General features: G+C 41.7%; 1 protein-coding gene across 9 annotated transcripts in view; it reads left to right on the top strand.

Annotated features, from left to right (window-relative positions):
* LOC110530111 (CMP-N-acetylneuraminate-beta-1,4-galactoside alpha-2,3-sialyltransferase) overlaps window positions 1-15,417 on the top strand; it is an 85,166-nt gene extending 69,749 nt beyond the window's left edge. For all 9 annotated transcript variants that reach the window (XM_021612933.2, XM_021612932.2, XM_021612931.2 and 6 more), the window contains 3 exons: window positions 2,840-2,986; window positions 11,842-11,988; window positions 13,461-15,417. In XM_021612933.2, coding sequence (XP_021468608.1) covers window positions 2,840-2,986; window positions 11,842-11,988; window positions 13,461-13,550 — 384 coding nt within the window. In that variant the 3' untranslated portion in view covers window positions 13,551-15,417. The remainder of the gene's footprint in view (window positions 1-2,839; window positions 2,987-11,841; window positions 11,989-13,460) is intronic.
* The last annotated feature ends 7,023 nt before the right edge of the window (window positions 15,418-22,440 follow it).

Raw genomic sequence — 22,440 nt, 5'->3', positions numbered from 1 at the left:
ATGTTGCACTTCCTACGGCGTCCACTAGATGTCAACAGTATTTAGAAACTGGTTTGAGGGTTCTACTATAAAGGAGGGGCTCATAAGAGCTCTTTGAGGGAGTGGTCTGGCAGAGTGCCACAGCCTCAGTCTCGCGCGCCCACGTGAAAGGTAGCTACGTTCCACTTCATTTCTGAAGATAAAGGAATTGTCCGGTTGGAATATTATTGAAGATTTATGTTAAAAACATCCTAAAGATTGATTCTAAACATTGTTTGACATGTTGCTACGAACTGTAACTGAACTTTTTTTGACTTTTCGTCTACTCCTAGTGAAAGCGCGTCATGAATGTGGATTGTGTACTAAACGCGCAAACAAAAAGGAGCTATTTGGACATAAATGATAGAGTTTATCGAACAAATCAAACATTTATTGTAGAACTGGGATTCCTGGGAGTGCATTCTGATGAAGATCACCAAAGGTAAGTGAATATTTATAATGCTATTTCTGACTTCTGTTGACTCCACAACATGGCGGATATCTGTATGGCTTGTTTTGTTGTCTACGCGCTGTAATCAGATTATTGCATGGTGTGCTTTTTCGGTAAAGCTTTTTTTAAATCTGACAGCGGTTGCATTAAGGAAAAGTTTATCTACAGTTCCATGCATTACACTTGTATTTTCATCAACGTTTATGATAAGTATTTCTGTAAATTGATTTGGCTCTCTGCAAAATCACCAGATGTTTTGGAAGCAAAACATTACTGAAAGTAACACGCCAATGTAAACTGAGATTTTTGGATATAAATATGAACTTTATCGAACAAAACATACATGTATTGTGTAACATGAAGTCCTATGTGTGTCATCTGAGGAAGATCATCAAAGGTTAGTGATTCATTTTATCTCTATTTCTGCTTTTTGTGACTCCTCTCTTTAGCTGTAAAAATTGCTGTTTTTTTCTGTGACTAGGTACTGACCTAATATAATCGTTTGGTGTCCTGTCGTCGTAAAGCCTTTTTGAAATCGGACACTGGCTGGATTTACAACAAGTTTATCTTTAAAATGGTGTAAAAAACTTGTATGTTGAGGAATTTTAATTATGGGATTTCTGTTGTTTTGAATTTGGCGCCCTGCAATTTCACTGGCTGTTGGGGAGGTGGGATGCTACCGTCCCACATATCCCAGAGAGGTTAACAGAATATGAACTTTTAAAAAGGATATTTTCTCTTGACAGTTACTTAATCTAATAATCCAGACCAATTTAATCATAAATCTGTCACGAGAGAAGGGGGAACAGCCATTTCCTTTAGGCTATACCACAACCCAACACAGCCACCGCCCTACACGAGCCATACACGTCTGCTCACCCCATAGTGTGTGTGTGTTCGTGCTCGCACATCCATATGTGCGTATGTATGGTTGACTCCGGTTTGGCATGGCGTGTGAGTGAGTAGGACAGGATCATTCTGCAGCTTCCTGTTTTATCTGTTCAAACGGCCCATCTCCTGACTCACCGACCCATGTCACAGCTCAGGGGAAATCACTTCCTGTCCCCCAGGGGCCCATTCAGAGACAGTTCTTTGGGTTCTGAGTGATAGAACTTCATTACATACAGAAACCTGTAGAAATAGGCTATATCTCTCATTTGATGCTATAAGTAGCTTTATTGGAAATGATCAGTGTTTATTGAAAAGCACTGCTGTTACCTGCTAATTGGATGTACCCTTATCCAGCACTCTCTCTTAATACTTGTTTGTCTGACTCAGACATGACACTTGTGTGTGTGTGTGTGTACTGTCTATTTGAGTCGGCACCATGCTCTCCACTGTAAAACAAATTACTTACTGCTGCTACAGCTCTGCCAAACAGATCCCCTAACACAAGCAGCGTGTTGACAGTAGAGATGAGGTTTTCCTGCCACGGCTTGCGGAGGGCTCGGAGGCCCCTGGTTAAAAACACGTGATCTAACCGCCTATTCCATTATTCCCCCCTAATATCAAGGCGGCAGGGCGGGCGTCTGAATATTTGAACAGGTTTCCCATTTACATCTGCCGACCCCTTTGAATTGTGTGCAAGGTAGTCAGTCAGTCAGGCAAGCAGGCAGGCTAGTCAGTCAACCTGTGCTGTTTGTGGCAGAATGCTACTGTTAGTGTGTGTGTGGCGCATCACAGTACAGGCATGATGCCTGAGGGATGTTTTCAGAGGACAAGAGCTAGCCGTAGCTACTTAGTTAACATTATTAAATATTTTTGTGGACTTGGCAGATATTTGTGAAAAATTACTTCAGATTTTTATCTTTATATTCTGACTTTACATTCACATGTGTAGCTCCAACTTTCATTGTCTTGAGTTAAGTATGCGCAAAAGTCTGTTTTTGGCATTCCGGAGCATATGAAGTCAGACAACAGGCCAGTACGTGTCCTTAGATTTGGGAGTATTCTACCTCCGGTGTGGTGTAGCCAGTCGGGTCTGGTCTCTGATGATTGGAGTAGGAGGTACCAGAGGGGTGTGAGTGCTCCCGGAACCCCTGCTGAGGTCAGGGTGTGATTTGGCTCACTTCCTGTAACACTTCCTAGCTGATGAGGGGGCGCTGCTGTGGTCGTAATTATAGTCGATTGGCCATCCTCCATGTTACCCCCAAGGCACAGAGCCATTTTCTCAGTCCGTGTAGGGAGTGAGTTTGTAGGTGGGCCTCTGGTTGATGTGACCTTTTGTCAATGTTATAAAATATAATCTCTTTGTGTTTGAAACTCTGGCTACCTCATACTAAGAAGTGCTCCTTTGAGCATTTAATTGGATTAACATTTTTTTAATTTCAATGCCTTTCCTGAAACTCACCATCTCTCTTCCCCTCTCAGCGGGGTACAGAGGGCTTCTGGAAGTCTGTGGCACACTACGTCCCCAGGGAGCCCACAGAGATGCGCATCCTCAACCCCTACTTCATCCAGGAGGCTGCCTTCCAGTTCATCGGCCTGCCGCTCAATAACGGCCTCATGGGCAAAGGGGTGAGTGACACTCGAACAGAAACCCGCTCCAGTTTAATGAAAATATTAAACTGGGAAGAATGTCCTGAAAAAAAAACATGTATGATGCTATGTTTGCGGAAAATGGCATGTCTTCAGTCACCTGGATTCAGGTGGATAAGATTCAGCTCGGTTTGCAGTCTGCACGCAAACATATATGCAGACATGCATTCACACATTCAGTACAAAATGCATAGACTCTTACTCACTTTTTTTAAGTTCAAGAATACAAACACAGGCACACCCTGACAGAGTCGCATTCCCGCTTTCACTCTCTCACACATGCGACGAAACGGTAGAACGGTTCCACAGGCAGCCGGGAGCCGTTGACCGAGCGCGCGGTCATAACCAAAGTCGGTTGGACACACTTCAGGCCCCAAACAGTAGATTTGCTGTTCCTATGACAACCACCGTAACGCAGCACCTTGCCATGCCATCACAGGAAATTAAACCGTTAAAGGGATACGGCGAGATTCTGCTATTTTAAGCCATTTTATTTACCCAGAGTCAGATGATGTGCAGTATGAAGGAAGTTAGTGGCCGTTTTGCCAGGCTAACTAGCGTTAGCTTAATGACTGCAAGTCTACAAGTACGGTAGCATTATCCCACAGTATGAATGACTAATTATAGATGGTCACGGAGCCACAAAGGAGTCGTTAAAGAGCGACAAGGCTTCAGGGCCACATTTTACAATGTTTTTTAAAGGAACTGTTTACGGAGGGAAAATGAAGGGCTAAACGTATTACTTCCTTAAATCCTCCACATAGATTCAGTTTGTTCTCATTTTGGTTTTGAGGAGGGCATCAGATGAGGCTGTAGATTCTGGACTGCCACAAGGTCTGCTGGTTTTCATCTCTCCTTGGAACCTAACTAGTCAATCAAATGAATTGATTGTCTTCATGAGGCCACTTACCTGGTTTACTGGGACCGTGTTTGGCTGATCAAAGGGATAGGTTAAAGTCCAGCAGATGCCCTCCAGGATAGGAACTGTACAGCAGACTGGCTTGAAAGGCTAAAGTTCCACAGAGGAGAGCAAGGGAGATGGGTTAGGCCGGGGGTAGGGAGGTGGGCTGCAAAAGGGGTTAGGGAGTTGGGAAGGGGTACAAGAAATGTACAGCCTTCTGCCCTGAACACCTGGTCTACAGGAACATGTGTAGAACATGTGGGGAGCCCTGGTACCCCCTCAGTGTGTGTGGGTGGGGGGGACGGGGCTGTCCAAAACAACAATACTGATCAAGGCAGGGTGCAGCCTGACACATCATTCCCCTAAAATGCCCACCTTTCTTGCCCCTGATTAGTACTTGTGTGTGTTTGCGGGCTCACACAGCAGGGGGGACTCTAAGCTACACCTGCCCTAGGGCTCCAAATCAAGCTGACGATTTAGAGGGAGCCTCAACCCCTCCAATTGTCCTCCCCATGTACCCCTAGGCTTTGAGGAAGTGAAGGTCTGCCCTCTCAAACTACTGTGACATTGGGGGAGCGGCTCTTTAAGCAAATTGTTGATCACGTTCAGATCAGGACAAGTTAACAACTTGGGCCCAGAACAAAGCCATGCGCAATGGGGAGTGGGAAAGGAGGGTGGTGCCAGACCAGTCATAGACTAGGAGCAAGATAGCACATTTAAAGGAAGATGGCGAATACAACGGTTCATATAGGCATTTTCAGTTTTGATTTGATTTCCCAATGCTTGCTTGTAATACCTAGTGCTCTTAGTGGAAAGGGTGTTGGGTCATTGACGACAAACTCATCTCACCTTCTTATAACGCTTTTTTCCTATATTGCACCCCAACATAAGATACTACACACTATAAAACAGTGACATGGCGCGGGTCGACTCATAACCCGCAGTCCCCACGATTATATCTGCTGGGCGGGCGGGTTTAGGGTCATGAAATATTGTGTGGATAAAGGCCGGGTTGAATAAAGAAAGAACAATACATTTAAAAAAATATATATATATATATATATTTTTTTTTTAAATGTATTGTTCTTTCTTTATTCAACCCGGCCTTATATATATATATACACACAAATACAGTTGAAGTCGGAAGTTTACATACACTTAGGTTGAAGTCATTAAAACTTGTTTTTCAACCATTCCACAAATTTCTTGTTAACAAACTATAGTTTTGGCAAGTCGGTTAGGGCATCTACTTTGTGCATGACACGTCATTTTTCCAACAATTGTTTACAGACAGATTATTTCACTTATAATTCACTGTATCACAATTCCAGTGGGTTAGAAGTTTACATACACTAAGTTGACTGTGCCTTTAAACAGCTTGGAAAATTTCAGAAAATGATGTCATGGCTTTAGAAGTTTCTGACAGGCTAATTTACATCATTTGAGCCAATTGGAGGTGTACCTGGGGATGTATTTCAAGGCCTACTTTCAAACTCAATGCCTCTTTGCTTGACATCATAGGAAAATCAAAAGAAGAACCTCAGGGAAAAAAAAGTGTAGACCTCCACAACTCTGGTTCATCCTTGGGGACAATTTCTAAACGCCTGAAGGTACCATGTTCATCTGTACAAACAATAGTACGCAAGTATAAACACCATGGGACCACGCAGCCGTCATACCGCTCAGGAAGGAGACACGTTCTGTCTCCTAGAAAGGGACGTACTTTGGTGCGAAAAGTGAAAATCAATCCCAGAACAACAGCAAAGGACCTTGTGCAGATGCTGGAGGAAACCGGTACAAAAGTATCTAAATCCACAGTAAAACAAGTCCTATATCGAGATTACCTGAAAGGCCGGTCAGCAAGGAAGAAGCCACTGCTCCAAAACCGACAGACTAAGGTTTGCAACTGCACATGGGGACAAAGATGGTACTTTTTGGAGAAATGTCCTCTGGTCTGATGAAACAAAAATAGAACTGTTTGGCCATAATGACCATCATTATGTTTGGAGGGAAAAGGGGGAGGCTTGCAAGCTGAAGGTCACCATCCCAACCGTGAAGAACGGGGGTGACAGCATCATGTTGTGGGGGTGCTTTGCTGCGGGAGGGACTGGTGCACTTCACAAAATAGATGGCATCATGAGGCTGGAAAACTATGTGGATATATTGAAGCAACATCTCAATACATCAGTCAGGAAGTTAAAGCTTGGTCACAAATGGGTCTTCCAAATGGACAATGACCCCACGCATACTTCCAAAGTTGTGGCAAAATGTCTTAAGGACAACAAAGTCAAGGTATTGGAGTGGCCATCACAAAGCACTGACCTCAATCCTATAAAAAATGTGTGGGCGGAATTGAAAAAGCGTGTGCGAGCAAGGAGGCCTACAAACCTGACTCAGTTACACCAGCTCTGTCAGGAGGAATGGGCCAAAATTCACCCAACTTATTTTGGGAAGCTTGTGGAAGGCTACCTGAAATGTTTGACCCAAGTTACACCATGTAAATGCAATGCTACCAAATACTAATTGAGTGCATGTAAACTTTTGACCCACTGGGAATGTGATGAAAGAAATCAAATCTGAAATAAATCATTCTCTCTACTATTATTCTGACATTTCACATTCTTAAAATAATGTGGCGATCCTAACTGACCTAAGACAGGGAATTTTTACTTGGATTAAATGTCAGGAATTGTGAAAAACTGAGTTTAAATGTATTTGGCTAAGGTGTATGTAAACTTCCGACTTCAACTGTATATATAAATTATTGTGCAAGGCTACATTGAGGTTTTGCTTTTTAGGCTATCGGTCATTACTGCTTAAGCTTTAGGGCTTAACTTTACGCGAGCCAAATAGCCTACACGCCAATCACCAAACGCTTTTGGGAAAAGGCGGAAAAGTTAGCTTCGATCCACTAAGGTAAAAAGGACAATGCCTGAGTTTAATTAAATAAGAAGGGGAGATTTTGAAAATAGAAAGGGAGGACCAGAAAAGTAATGTTTGGGAAAGATTTGGTGAAGTGGTAAAAAGAGGATGATAGCAGTGCCGGCAATGTTATGTGTGATGATTGTGAGGCGCTATAAAAATTAGACAGTCACAAGACGTGCCATAGGCCTATTTGAACTGTAGCCTACTGTTCAGATGGGTTATATGGACATTGACTATAACCTTTCACATTAGTCTTAATATTAACTCCTGCAGAATTAAACATTTCTTGCAGTAAAACGATACACCAAATGTACATTTTGACTCGTGAACAGGAGTAGAGAAATATGATTCCTTGAGCATTTTCAGCATCTACAGATGGTCATCTATCTTTATCAGCATCATGAAAGCTGATAGTATTAAAACCGCTGGCTTTCATCAAGCTACCCACTCAAGAAAAAGCTTCAAACTGTAACCAATGGTTCAGGTTATCAGTCAACCTACCAGGGTAGTTAAACAGCACAGGAGTGAAATCATCAACATGTAATCATCAACATGTATTGATCACATCTTCACTAATGCTGCAGATCCATCGGATATAGTGATCACAATATAGTAGCCATATCACATAAGTTCTAAAGGCTGGACCTAATATAGTGGTATAAAAGGTCATACAATAAGTTTTGTAGTGATTCCTATGTTGTTGATGTAAAGAATGTGTTTGTGTAATCCATGGTGTGTAATGAGGAGAAAACTGATGTTTCACTTGACACATTTTATGAAACTGCTTATCCCAGTTACTAATAAGCATGCACCCATTCAGAAAATGACTAAAAACCGTTAAATCCCTGTGGATTGATGAGGAATTGAAAATTGTATGGTTGAGAGGGATGAGGCAAAAATAATGGCAAATAAATCTGGCTGCACAGCTGAATTAAAATAAGAAACTATACTATGAACCAAAGATAAATGACAAAGAATGATAGTAAAACGCTTTGGAGCACCTTCAATTAAATTTTGGGGAAAAGGCGAACTCAGCTCCATCATTCATTGAATCAGATATCGCATTCATGACAAAACCGACTGATATTGCCAACTACTTTAATTATTTTTTAATTGGCAAGATTAGCCAACACTACACATCCATGTATATTTGACCAAATTGTGAAAGACAAGAATTGCAATTTTGAATTCCGTAAAGTGAGTGTGGAAGATGAAAAAAACACTTGTCTATCATCAAGGACAAGCCACCGGGGTCTAACAACTTGTATGGAAAATTACTGAGGATAATAGTGGACAATATTGCCACTCCTATTTGCCAAATCTTCAATTTAAGCCTACTAGAAAGTGTGTGCCCTCAGGCCTGGAGGGAAGAAAAAGTAATTCTGCTACTTAAGAATAGTAAACCCCCTTTACTGGCTCAAATAGCCTACCTATCAGCCTGTTACCAACCCTTGGTAAAAAATTGTGTTTAACCAGATACAATGCTATTTTACAGTAAACACATTTACAACAGACTTTCAGCACGCTTATAGGGGAAGGACATTCAACAAGCAGAGCACTTACACAAATGACTGATGGTTCGCTGAGAGAAATTGATAATAAGATTGTGGGGGCTGTTAGACTTCAGTGCTATATTGTGGATAAAGAGTTACCTGTCTAACAGAACAACAAGGGTGTTCTTTAATGGAAGCCTCTACAACATAATCCAGATAGCTGCCCTGGGGAATTCCTGATTCTATCTAGGCTCCTTACTTTTTTTCAATCTTTACTAACAACATTTGAGTAAAGCCAGTGTGTCTATGTACGTGGATGACTCAACACTACACGTCAGCTACTACAGCAACTGAAATGACTGCAACGCCTAACAAAGAGCTGCAGTTAGTTTCAGAATGGGTGGCAAGGAATAAGTTAGTCCTAAATATTTCAAAAACTAAAAGCATTGTATTTGGGACAAATGATTCACTAAACCCTAAACCTCAACTAAATATTGTGATAGATAATGTGGAAATTGAGCAGGTTGAGGTGACTAACCTGCTTGGGGTAACCCTGGATTGTAAACTGTCATGGCCTAAACATACAAAACAGTAGCTAAGATGGGGAGAAGTCTGTCCATAATAAAGCGCTTCTCTACCTTCTTAACAGGCTCTAGTTTTGTCACATCTGTACTACTGTTCAGTTTTGTGGTCTGGTGCTACAGAGATTACAATTGGCTCAGAAAAAAATACAATTGGCTCAGAACAGGGCAGCACAGCTGTCCTTTGGATGTACAGTGGGGCAAAAAAGTATTTAGTCAGCCACCAATTATGCAAGTTCTCCCACTTAAAAAGATGAGAGAGGCCTGTAGTTTTCATGATAGGTACACTTCAACTATGACAGACAAAACGAGAGAAAAAATCCAGAAAATCACATTGTAGGATTTTTTATGAATTTATTTGCAAATTATGGTGGAAAATAAGTATTTGGTCAATAACAAAAGTTTCTCAATACTTTGTTATATACCCTTTGTTGGCAATGACAGAGGTCAAACGTTTTCTGTAAGTCTTCACAAGGTTTTCACACACTGTTGCTGGTAATTTTGGCCCATTCCTCCATGCAGATCTCCTCTAGAGCAGTGATGTTTTGGGGCTGTTGCTGGGCAACACGGACTTTCAACTCCCTCCAAAGATGTTCTATGGGGTTGAGATCTGGAGACTGGCTAGGCCACTCCAGGACCTTGAAATGCTTCTTACGAAGCCACTCCTTCGTTGCCCGGGCGGTGTGTTTGGGAACATTGTCATGCTGAAAGACCCAGCCACGTTTCATCTTCAATGCCCTTGCTGATGGAAGGAGGTTTTCACTCAAAATCTCACGATACATGGCCCCATTCATTCTTTCCTTTACACGGATCAGTCGTCCTGGTCCCTTTGCGGAAAAACAGCCCCAAGGCATGATGTTTCCACCCCCATGCTTCACAGTAGGTATGGTGTTCTTTGGATGCAACTCAGCATTCTTTGTCCTCCAAACACGACGAGTTGAGTTTTTACCAAAAAGTTATATTTTGGTTTCATCTGACCATATGACATTCTCCCAATCTTCTTCTGGATCATACAAATGCTCTCTAGCAAACTTCAGACGGGCCTGGACATGTACTGGCTTAAGCAGGGGGACACGTCTGGCACTGCAGGATTTGAGTCCCTGGCGGCGTAGTGTGTTACTGATGGTAGGCTTTGTTACTTTGGTCCCAGCTCTCTGCAGGTCATTCACTAGGTCCCCCAGTGTGGTTCTGGGATTTTTGCTCACCGTTCTTGTGATTATTTTTACCCCACGGGGTGAGATCTTGCGTGGAGCCTCAGATCGAGGGAGATTATCAGTGGTCTTGTATGTCTTCCATTTCCTAATAATTGCTCCCACAGTTGATTTCTTCAAACCAAGCTGCTTACCTATTGCAGATTCAGTCTTCCCAGCATGGTGCAGGTCTACAATTTTGTTTCTGGTGCCCTTTGACAGCTCTTTGGTCTTGGCCATAGTGGAGTTTGGAGTGTGACTGTTTGAGGTTGTGGACAGGTGTCTTCTATACTGATAACAAGTTCAAACAGGTGCCATTAATACAGGTAACGAGTGGAGGACAGAGGAGCCTCTTAAAGAAGTTACAGGTCTGTGAGAGCCAGAAATCTTGCTTGTTTGTCGGTGACCAAATACTTATTTTCCACCATAATTTGCAAATAAATTCATTAAAAGTCCTACAATGTGATTTTCTGGATTTGTTTTCTAATTTTGTCTGTCATAGTTGAAGTGTACCTATGATGAAAATTACAGGCCTCTCATCTTTTTAAGTGGGAGAACTTGCACAATTGGTGGCTGACTAAATACTTTTTTGCCCCACTGTATACAAAGAGCAAACCATTAATGATATTCATTTAAATCTCTCCTGGCTCAAAGTACAGGAGAGATTGACTTCATTACTACTGTGAGTGCTATTAACATGTTGAAAGCACAGCGCTGTCTGTTTTTAAACAACTAGCACACAGCTCAGACACCCATGCATACCCCACAAGACATGCCACCGTCTCTTCACAGTCCCCAAGTCCTTAACAGACTATGGGAGGCGAACAGTACTACATAGAGCCATGACTACATGGAACTCTATTCCACATAATCAGGTAACTGTGTCAGGCAATAGAATCAGATTTTTTTTAAACAGATAAAAATACACCTTATGAAACAGCGGGGACTGTGAAGCAACACAAACATAGGCACTAAACACATGTACACATGGATTTTGTGTTGTAGGTATGTGCTAGTGGAGTATGGGCCTGAGGGCACTCACTTAGTGTGTTGTGAATTCTGTAATTAATGTATTGTAATGTTTTTAAAATTGTATAACTGCCTTAATTTTGCCGGACCCCAGGAAGTACTTGCTGCCTTGGCAGCAGCTTATGGGGACCCTTAATAAATACAAATACATAAAATATGCAACCAAGTCGAACTGAAATCCTATCAGAAACATGTTGGGTCGTTTTCACAGCTTTTGTATTTCCTTACAACCGGTCAAACTGATGTCAATTGGAAATTTGGCACTGAAAATGTTTCCCATTTTTCTTTTCTTTTTCCCCGATCCCTAAATGTCTTTGCTCTGCGAAAGAAGCAGGGATGACATTACTTTACCGATGTCAACTAGATTGAAGCATTCATTCTATAATTTATGACATTCTGGTGAGCAAGGGTTTATTTAGTATTCTAGGTTAATGTATACTGACAGAAAAAAAGCTGCATGTATTTAATCATGGACAAGTTGACTAACAAATTACAGAAAATCTAAGCAGAAACATATGTAAATTAGGCAAAGAAAATCCTGCATCCCCTGTCATAAAATCATTCTGCTGTCTCTGATGCGTGCGGGCATCAGATGTTCACTTCATCGCATAGTCAGGTGTTTGCAGATGGGTTATTAAATATTGCAGGCGGGTGCAGTTGAACAAACAGCTGATCCGTGCACCACTAATGGCCATCTCTGCTTTTCCTTCCCCAGAACATTCCAACCCTGGGGACCGTCGCCATAACAATGGCGCTGCATAACTGTGATGAGGTGGTGGTGGCTGGCTTCGGTTATGACATGAACATGCCTCACGCACCCTTGCACTACTACGAAACAGTCAAGATGTCCGCCATCAAAGAGGTGCGTGTTTTTGTTGCATTCATATCAACTGGAAATGGGTACATCTCAGTAGTCTTCGAGTGGCATGTCCTCTCCTTGTCTACGCTAAGTCAATGTGAAAGAACTGGAAGGGTGAAAACGCATTGTCAGTGCACAAATCCACTGTATTGCTTTCCCCGATCCTGTGTTTTCAGGAGAGTGCAGATGAGAGAGCGGAGACTACATTGGCTCCCCGCTAGACCTGTTAGACTGACGAGAGTGTTATTCCATTATCTGTGTCTTTTGATTGGCTCTCGTATCCCCCCTCCTCCCTTTGAACTATGACCAAATAAATTACCCCAAGACGGAGCGTTTTAATCCTCCACTCCAGACTTCATCAGTGTTCTGTTATTACAGATGTCACAGAGGGGAGCTGACGTAGGAACTATGAGCTCAGAATGATAACCTTTGTCTAAACTCCCAGTGAACTCCTGACATTTGCCATGTTGAGCAATGCAATCAATGGAAACATCATCTAGTAGGTATATAGTCATTGGAACACTAAAAGACTACCGCTCCCTCATGTCCTTCCGTTGGTGGTAATGTGCTGAGGTCACCTCTGAGGGGGTGATGAGATGCAGTATCCTTACTTACTCACTGTCTGACGTGAACTAGCCCCCTCCTTCAGCCAGCGTTACCCACCGTAGACACGAGATGGATCAAGGTGCACTTTGGGGTGTTTTTCAACTTTCTCTAGCTTAGTGTAAACAGGTCATACAGGAGTAAATGTAGAATACCACACTGTACAGCATGGCTGTACACAGCATTTGTATGTGTGTGAGATGTGAATGCAAATAAAGTTAAAGCAAGAGGGAGGTTGCTTCCATATCATCTACTTTCTGAACTAGCTCCTCATCCCTGGACTTTCAACCTGAATCAGATAGCAAGGCCTGAAGAGAGACACCGGTGTTACCGCTCACATGGGTTTCCCGACCATGCTCCCTGCAGAGCATTGAAACCCTAGCCCTGGTTCCGTGTGAGTGAGATCCGTCAGTGTCCAGGCCGACCCAGACAGGCCAGGGGCACTCGAGGTGCTCGGTCCCACAGCTTGGAGCCAGGTGGGTTCCCTGGGGCAGCTGTGGGACCAGGTTCAGCCCAGTCCTCGCACTCTCAGGCCCCAGAGCCCACCACCTGCTCTGGTTACACACTCTGCCAACCGGACTGAGGGCCTGGATCACAATGGGGAGGGAAACGCGGTGTGGCTCCATATACACACAAACACTCATCTATCACACATTTATCAGAAAAACAATACATGCTTTTACTAAAGTGCCTATGGCAAGGCTCTTAACCAGGTCAAGTGAAATATTTTGATGCAGAGAGATGATGCAAACAGAATAGAATGCAAGGAACGTCCTTCAAGTTTAGGCTGATGAGAACAGGGTCTTTGAACCTGAACTGCATTCATCTGACATTCTTCTTGTTTCTGATTGTGTTCCCTTGCACCTCCACAGTCCTGGACACACAACATATCCAAGGAGAAGGAGTTCCTCCGCAAGCTGGTGAGGGCCAACATCATCACGGACCTGACTAACGGGATCTGAGTCTGACCATCCAAGATGTTTGCCTTTTCCCAAAAGAACTACAGAACAGAGGATGCTGGGAATGAACCTGGGTGGTGGTGGTGGGGGGGGGGACCCTTAGAACCCAGACCCTGGTGGTCTGCACACTGTCTGAGTTTTTATGTAGAGGAGATTGAAGCGGATGACTTGAAGGAAAGGCGCACATATGTGCCTTCTGACCCAGAGGCTCCTGTCTGACACAGCCAGGAGGGACGGGCATGGATCGAACGCCAGTGAGCGGACAATCGGACAACCGCGTTTACCGTTTTGAAACCAGCGAGCATCGAATGAAACATGAGTGGTATGGAAGAGGAGGACGGAAGGTCTGACAGACAGATGTAGAGACTGACAGACTGCAGGAGAGAGACAGGGACAGATAGTTACAGCAGTGCCAAATGTACCTCGTTACAATGGGGGGAGGAGAATACCTCTCCCTCTACTGCCTGAATGTATTTACTTTAACAGTGTAAATGTCAAAGATTTTTACTATGCTTTTTAACAAGCTCCAGTGACCTCCACCCCATCCCCAGTACTCTCAGTACTGTCTTTCCCGGCGAGCCTCCTTCCAGGCCTGGCGGAGAGAAACCTTTTTCAAACCTCTATCTCCCCCTTCTCACTTCCATATCGGCAGGCGTTTTTGAGGCCACCGTGCGTTTTGAGATGAGCATTTTGGATTTTAACAGGAAGTTTAAACCTGGATTATTTTATCTTGGTTGAATTTATTTATAATTTAAGGCTGATAGAGCACTAACTTTCTTTTCCGTCTAACAGTTCGCCATAACTTGCTTCCTCAATGACTCACTGTGGTGTCATAAGTTGTTGAGTAGATGTCCCTCAAATCCTAGTATTTCTATTATGGCTCTTCAGAAAGTGTTGTGAATACCATTATGTGAGCGGTGGGGCAGCAGCCTAGGCCTAGATTACCAGCCACGCGGCGAGAGTGGCGATGGGAACTCTCCATTATTTGTGTGGTGCTGAGAAACATTCCTAATTTGTCCACGTGCAGAGCTTATGTTCCCTTCCGCCATGAAACTATATGTTGCCAAGTTTATTTTCCCTGACTCGTAGCACATGCGAAAATTGTTAACTTAACCTTTATTTTTATTTCTCCTGTTATGATGGTTGAATATACACCATCATGGAAACAGTGAAATGCCTGTTTTAGAGACAACAACCTGGTAGATGGATACACATTTAAAGGGCAAGCAGGTGTTTGTTTACGATAATTCTGTTTATTATCAGTTAATTATTACATGAATTAACCTTGCACAGGCTATATAAAGTTTCAATCTGTGGCTGGCAAAAGTTTGAGTAGCCAATTTTTGCAGCCTTATATAGCCTATTCGATTCTGGGAATTGTTTGTTTCAAATGAAACAATATTGAATGTAAAGGTATTGTTTTATGCCGGCTGTAGGCTTTCATTAGTTAAGAAGGCTAATTGGAAGGCTCTTTTTTAAAAGCGATTTGAGTTAATGTGCTGCATTGTGAATTATAAGAGAGGTTTATCATTCTTAGTTCATGGCATTCTTTTATCCAAATCTTGAATAGACATGCAGACAAATTAATACAGGGAAGGGGAACACCTATTACCCTCCTACTCTGGAGTCATAAAAACAATTTAAATATATACTTTTTTTGGCGGGTCACGGATCGGCTCTCTGAACAATTCTATGCGGTTGGTTCGGGTTGTGGAGAAAAATCTGTCCTGATGCTCGGAATTGATGTGCCTGACCCTTGCAAGATTGCAGTAAATGATCCACAGGAGTTGTATTATAATATCCTTTTGACTTGCAATACTGGTATCACAATGTGAAAGCTTACTGGTCCCAAGTTTCTCAGCAAAAAAAACGCCCATTTATTTGTTGTTGTTGTTAGTTACAGTTAAGTATTTAAGTGTTGCTCCGTTCAGTATTGACCAGATAAGACCACGCTATGGTTGCATTTTCTGCCTCCCTCGCCGCTTCCCTCAACATCTTCAACAAAACTTAAGAATGTCATTTTTAAGATTTGAATATTTAAAAATGTACCGAATGTAATAATCAGCTTTATATGGTGAATTTTATTCTGACATACGTTTTTTGTTTGTACCTTTTTTGGGGTGACATTTGAGTTGTTTTTTTGAAAGTCAGTCATTTTCTATGAGACTTTTTCAATGAATAAGAATTTATTTTGTGCTTCCTGGACTGGACAGGAATTTAAACAGAATTGACCCCAACCCTGTTTTTCCAGCCTGGTCACTAAGCAGAATATAGCTATTAAAACTGGAGACAACAATGACATCATACAGGAAACCTCACCATATCACTCATTGGGAGAGGTCTATATCAGTTATCACCTTGCCCTGTGCAATCAATCACTGGCAAGGTCATTACACTTCAAATCACAAGTGTTGCTGTTTCTTTTTATATTATATACAGTGGGGAGAACAATTATTTGATACTCTGCCGATTTTGCAGGTTTTCCTACTTACAAAGCATGTAGAGGTCTGTAATTTTTTATCGTAGGTACACTTCAACTGTGAGAGACAGAATCTAAAACAAAAATCCAGAAAATCACATTGAATGATTTTTAAGTAATTCATTTGCATTTTATTGCATGACATAAGTATTTGATCACCTACCAACCAGTAAGAATTCCGGCTCTCACAGACCTGTTCGTTTTTCTTTAAATAGCCCTCCTGTTCTCCACTCATTACCTGTATTAACTGCACCTGTTTGTACTCGTTCCCCTGTATAAAAAGACACCTGTTGTTAAGGTTTTCTTCTGTTGAAGGAGAGGCGGACCAAAACGCAGCGTGGTTATTTTGATACATCTTTAATAAAGATGACAATAGAACAATATACAAAAACAAGAAACGTGAAAAACCGAAAACAGCCCTATCTGGTGTAACAAACACAAAGACAGGAACAATCACCCACAAAACCCAACACCAAGCTACCTAAATATGGTTCCCAATCAGAGACAATGACTAACACCTGCCTCTGATTGAGAACCATATCAGGCCAAACACAGAAACAGACAAACTAGACACACAACATAGAATGCCCACTCAGATCACACCCTGACCAAACAAAACATAGAAACATACAAAGCAAACTATGGTCAGGGTGTGACACCTGTCCACATACTCAATCAAACAGACTCCAACCTCTCCACAATGGCCAAGACCAGAGAGCTGTGTAAGGACATCAGGGATAAAATTGTAGATCTGCACAAGGCTGGGATGGGCTACAGGACAATAGGCAAGCAGCTTGGTGAGACGGCAACAACTGTTGCCGCAATTATTAGAAAATGGAAGAAAATGGTTCAAGATGACAGTCAATCACCCTCGGTCTGGAGCTCCATGCAAGATCTCACCTCGTGGGGCATCAATGATCATGAGGAAGGTGAGGGATCAGCCCAGAACTACACGGCAGGACCTGGTCAATGACCTGAAGAGAGCTGGGACCACAGTCTCAAAGAAAACCATTAGTAACACACTACACCGTCATGGATTAAAATCCTGCAGCGCACGCAAGGTCCCCCTGCTCAAGCCAGCGCATTTCCAGGCCCGTCTGAAGTTTGCCAATGACCATCTGGATGATCCAGAGGAGGAATGGGAGAAGGTCATGTGGTCTGATGAGACAAAAATAGAGCTTTTTGGTCTAAACTCCACTCGCTGTGTTTGGAGGAAGAAGGATGAGTACAACCCCAAGAACACCATCCCAACCGTGAAGCATGTAGGTGGAAACATCATTCTTTGGGGATGCTTTTCTGCAAAGGGGACCGGACGACTGCACCTTATTGAGGGGAGGATGGATGGGGCCATGTATCGCAAGATCTTGGCCAACAACCTCCTTCCCTCAGTAAGAGCATTGAAGATGGGTCGTGGCTGGGTCTTCCAGCATGACAACGACCCGAAACACACAGCCAGGGCAACTAAGGAGTGGCTCCGTAAGAAGCATCTCAAGGTCCTGGAGTGGCCTAGCCAGTCTCCAGACCTGAACCCAATAGAAAATCTTTGGAAGGAGCTGAAAGTCTGTATTGCCCAGCGACAGCCCCGAAACCTGAAGGATCTGGAGAAGGTCTGTATGGAGGAGTGGGCCAAAATCCCTGCTGCAGTGTGTGCAAACCTGGTCAAGAACTACAGGAAACGTATGATCTCTGTAATTGCAAACAAAGGTTTCTGTACCAAATATTAAGTTCTGCTTTTCTGATGTATCAAATACTTATGTCATGCAATAAAATGCAAATTAATTACTTTAAAAAATCATACAATGTGATTTTCTGGATTTTTGTTTTAGATTTCATCTCTCACAGTTGAAGTGTACCTATGATAAAAATGACAGACCTCTACATGCTTTGTAAGTAGGAAAACCTGCAAAATCGGCAGTGTATCAAATACTTGTTCTCCCCACTGTATATATACAGTGCCTTCAGAAAGTATTCATGCCCCTTGACTTATGCCACATTCTGTTACAGCCTGAATTCAAAATGGATTTTCTCACCCATCTACACACAATAATTACATTTTTTTTTTTTTATTGTATCACATTTATTTCAAATAAAATACATAAATATCTCATTTACATAAGTATTCACAACCCTGAGTCAATACTTTGTAATCGCCGCCAAAGTTGCTTCTACATCTGTCTTTTTTTGGTTAAGTTTCTAAGAGCTTTGCACACTTGGATTGTACAATATTTGCCCATTATTCTTTTTCAAAATCTTCAATCTCTGTCAAGTGTATAGTTGATCATCTCTAGACAACTATTTTAAAGTCTTGTCATAGATTTTCAAGACGATTTAAGTCAAAACTGTAACTAGGCCACAGAAGCATTCAAATATATCTTGTTAAGCAACTCTAGTATAGATTTGGCCTTGTGTTTGAGGTATTGTCCTGCTAAAAGGTGAATTTGTCTGCCAAGTTTTCCTCTAGAATTTTCCCTTTGCTTATAGATGTATTTCTCTTACTTTTATCCCCCCAAAACTCCCTAGTCCTTGCCAATGACAAGCATACCCATAATGTGATGCAGCCACCACCATGCTTGAAAATATGAAGTGGTAATTGGATTTGCCCCTAATGTAATGCTTTGTATTTAGGACAAAAAGTTAATTTCTTTGCTACATTTTTTGCAGTATTATTGCAAACAGGATGCATGTTTTGGAATATTTGTATTCTGTCCAGGCTTCCTTCTATCCACTCTGTCAGTTAGGTTAGTATTGCGGAGTAACTGACTGGGTGTATTGATGCACCATCCAGAGCCTAATTAATATCTTCACCCCATGCTCAAAGGGATATTCAGTGTCTTCTTTAAAAATATATATATACACACATCTACCAATCAGTGCCCTTTGCGAGGCATTGAAAAACATCCCTTGAATCTGTGCTTATAATTCACTCCTCGATTGAGGGCCCTTACAATTATCTGTATGTGTGGGGTAGAGAGATTGGGTAGTTACTCCATTATCATGTCAACCACTATTATTGAACATGGAATGAGTCCGTGCAACTTATTATGCGATTTGTTAAGCACATTTTTATTCCTTAACTTATTTAGGCTTGCCAAAACAAAAGGGTTAAATATTTATTGATTCAAGACATTTCGGCTTTTAATTTTGCAATAATTTCTAATATTTTCTACAAACAAAATTCCACGTTGACATTATGGGGTATGGAGTACCACAGTATGTGTTAAAATACCAATAAATCCTAGTGGTCAAACAGGGAAATGGTTCCAATCGTTTCTCCACCATTCATTTTTCCCATAGGGGATTTTGGAAACACTCCAAATAAAGGGCCTGTGTTTCTGTGGGGCTTACCCTGGTATGACATTTGATTAACCATGTAAATCTCTCTCGGACAAAGTGACATTTATAAATATATATTTACTATCATGGCTATCATAAAGGACTACAAATGCCATGATGATCTGGATTGAAACTGCGAAATCGAGGCAAAGGTAAAAATCTCTGGATTAACCATCTAATGCTAGCTAGGTATAGTAATGAATAAATAGGCTACATTTCTTTAAATGGACAATAAATTGACACAATACCTGTTAGCAAAAGTATCAGTTATAGATGACGCTCGGGAGTTTTGCGTGATGTCTACTTTTATGCTAATTGGCATTTTTGAATCTGAGAGTAAGTAGAGCCGGATGTATTGATGAATGTCACCTCGTCCGAGAGATTTACATGGTTATCAAAACGTTATGCCAGGGTAAGCTTACACATTTCAAAAGTGAATGATGGAAACAGTATTGGAACCTGTTTTGACAGCTTGGTTTTATGGGTATTATGACACCTCCACTGTGGTGCCCTATTGTGTGTAGATCAGTGACACAACCTCAATTGAATCAATTTTAAATTCAGGCTGTAACAATAATTGGTAAGAGTGAAGCATTGTGGATACTTTCTGAAGGCATTGTATATACGTCTGTGTGTGTATATATATAGACTTTGTCCTATCTGCGACTTGTTAATAAATACATTGACCCTTTGGTCGCTTGGTAAGGTGATTGATGGATGGTGTGTGTTTATTTGTTTTGTTTGTTTTTGGTTAAAACATAAAGAACTGTCAATGGGTGGTCTAGTGTGCAGGCAACTAACTATCTGTGCAGGCCTTACTTAGGTTACAAGGCCCTGGTGTTCTTTCCTGTTCTGCAGCCCCCATACTATAGCTGTGTCCATTATTCTTTTATAGAGATTAGACTCCACAGGAAACATACTGTTAAGATTTTTTTTTAGCATTGGTCATTGGTCTAAGCCTGGAGCAGGATTTCCTGATTCCTGCTACCTGCTGAGAGACAGGAAATCATTTTTAAAGCCCTTTCCACTACTTCCTCTTGCACACTTTCTCTCTTCTTCACCTGCCAAACCCTTATGAAGATCTAGTTTCATTGTACAGTTGTGGCCAAAAGTTTTGAGAATGACACAAATATTAATTTTCACAAAGTCTGCTGCCTCAGTTTGTCTGATGGCAATTTGCATATACTCCAGAATGTTTTGAAGAGTGATCAGATGATGATCAGAAGTCCCTCTTTGCCATGCAAATGAACTGAATCCCCCAAAAAACCTTTCCGCTGCATTTCAGCCCTGCCACAAAAGGACCAGCTAACATCATGTCAGTGATTCTCTCATTAACACGGGTGTGAGTGTTGATGAGGACAAGGCTGGAGATCACTCTGTCATGCTGATTGAGTTTGAATAACAGACTGGAAGCTTCAAAAGGAGGGTGGTGCTTGGAATCCTTGTTCTTCCTCTGTCAACCATGGTTACCTGCAAGGAAACATGTGCCGTCATCATTGCTTTGCACAAAAAAGGGCTTCACAGGCAAGGATATTGCTGCCAGTAAGTTTGCACCTAAATCAACCACTTATCAGATCATCAAGAACTTCAAGGAGAGCGGTTCAATTGTTGTGAAGAGGGCTTCAGGGTGCCCAAGAAAGTCCAGCAAGCACCAGAACAGTCTCCTATAGTTGATTAATGTCAAACCTCGAGGCGGGTGGACAAACAAAAACCCACAAATTCTGACAAACTCAAAGCATTGATTATGCAAGAATGGGCTGCCATCAGTCAGGATGTGGCCCAGACGTTAATTGACAGCATGCCAGGGTGGATTGCAGAGGTCTTGAAAAAGAAGGGTCAACACAGCAAATACTGACTCTTTGCATTAACTTCATGTAATTGTCAATAAAAGCCTTTGACACTTCTGAAATGCTTGTAATTATACTTCAGTATTCCATCATAACATCTGACCAAAATATCTAAAGACACTGAAGCAGCAAACTTTGTGGAAGTTAATATTTGTGTCATTTTCAAAACTTTAGGCCACGACTGTAGTGGCCCAGAGGGACCCATCCAAACCAGGACACCGACTGTTGTAAGGATACTCTTAACATGCGCGCACACACAAATTATCTGGCAAATTATCTGGCACACATACATTGCCTAGTGAAACCCAGTCAACCCACCTCTTGCACAGTCTTCACATTTTGCTGCCTTACAATTCAATCTAAAAAGGGATTAAATCCGATCGTACCGATCTACACAACCTACTCCACATTTACAGAGTGAAAAATTGTCTTGATTGCATGTCTTCACACCCCAGAGTTTACACTTGGTGGAAGCGCCTTACAGCTGTGAATAATTTTTTATAAGATTATGCAAACTTTGCACAACTCTTAGGGCAACATACAGTGCCCTCTGTAATTATTGGGACAGTGAATAATTTTTTTCTTCTTTTGCCACTATACTCAAAGTTTTTGGATTTAAAATCAAACAATGACTGAAGTTAAAGTGCAGACTGTCAGCTTTAATTTGAGGGTATATCCTCATTTGGTGAACTGTTTAGAATTTACTGTACTTTTTGTACATAGTCCCTCCCATTTTAGGGGAGCAAAAGTATTGGGACAAATTCACTTGTGTATTAAAGTAGTAAAATGTCCCACATTCATAGCACGCAATGACTACATCAAGCTTGTGACTACAAATTTGTTGGAAGCCTTATCTCTGTTTTGGTTGAGTTTTAGATTATTTTGTGCCCCATAGATATGAATGGTAAATAATGTTTTGTGCCTTTTTGGAGTCATGTTTATTGTAAATAAGAATATAATGTTTCTAAACACTTCAACATTAATGTGGATGCTACAATGATTATGGAAAGTCCTGAATGAATTGGGAATAATAAGTGAGAAAGTTAGACAAATATCCGTAATCATGGTAGCATCCATTAGTTAATGTAGACGTGTTTAGAAACATTCTATTCTTATTTCTTGTAGTCATTGCATGCTAGGAATATGGGACCAAATATAACACTTTTGACTACTTTAATATACAAGTGAATTTGTCCCGATACCTTCGGTCCCATGAAATGGGGGGCGAGGGGAA

The sequence above is a fragment of the Oncorhynchus mykiss genome, chromosome 8, assembly GCF_013265735.2.
Source record: "Oncorhynchus mykiss isolate Arlee chromosome 8, USDA_OmykA_1.1, whole genome shotgun sequence".
NCBI lineage: Eukaryota > Metazoa > Chordata > Actinopteri > Salmoniformes > Salmonidae > Oncorhynchus > Oncorhynchus mykiss.
This window is presented reverse-complemented; position numbering and strand designations above follow the sequence as displayed.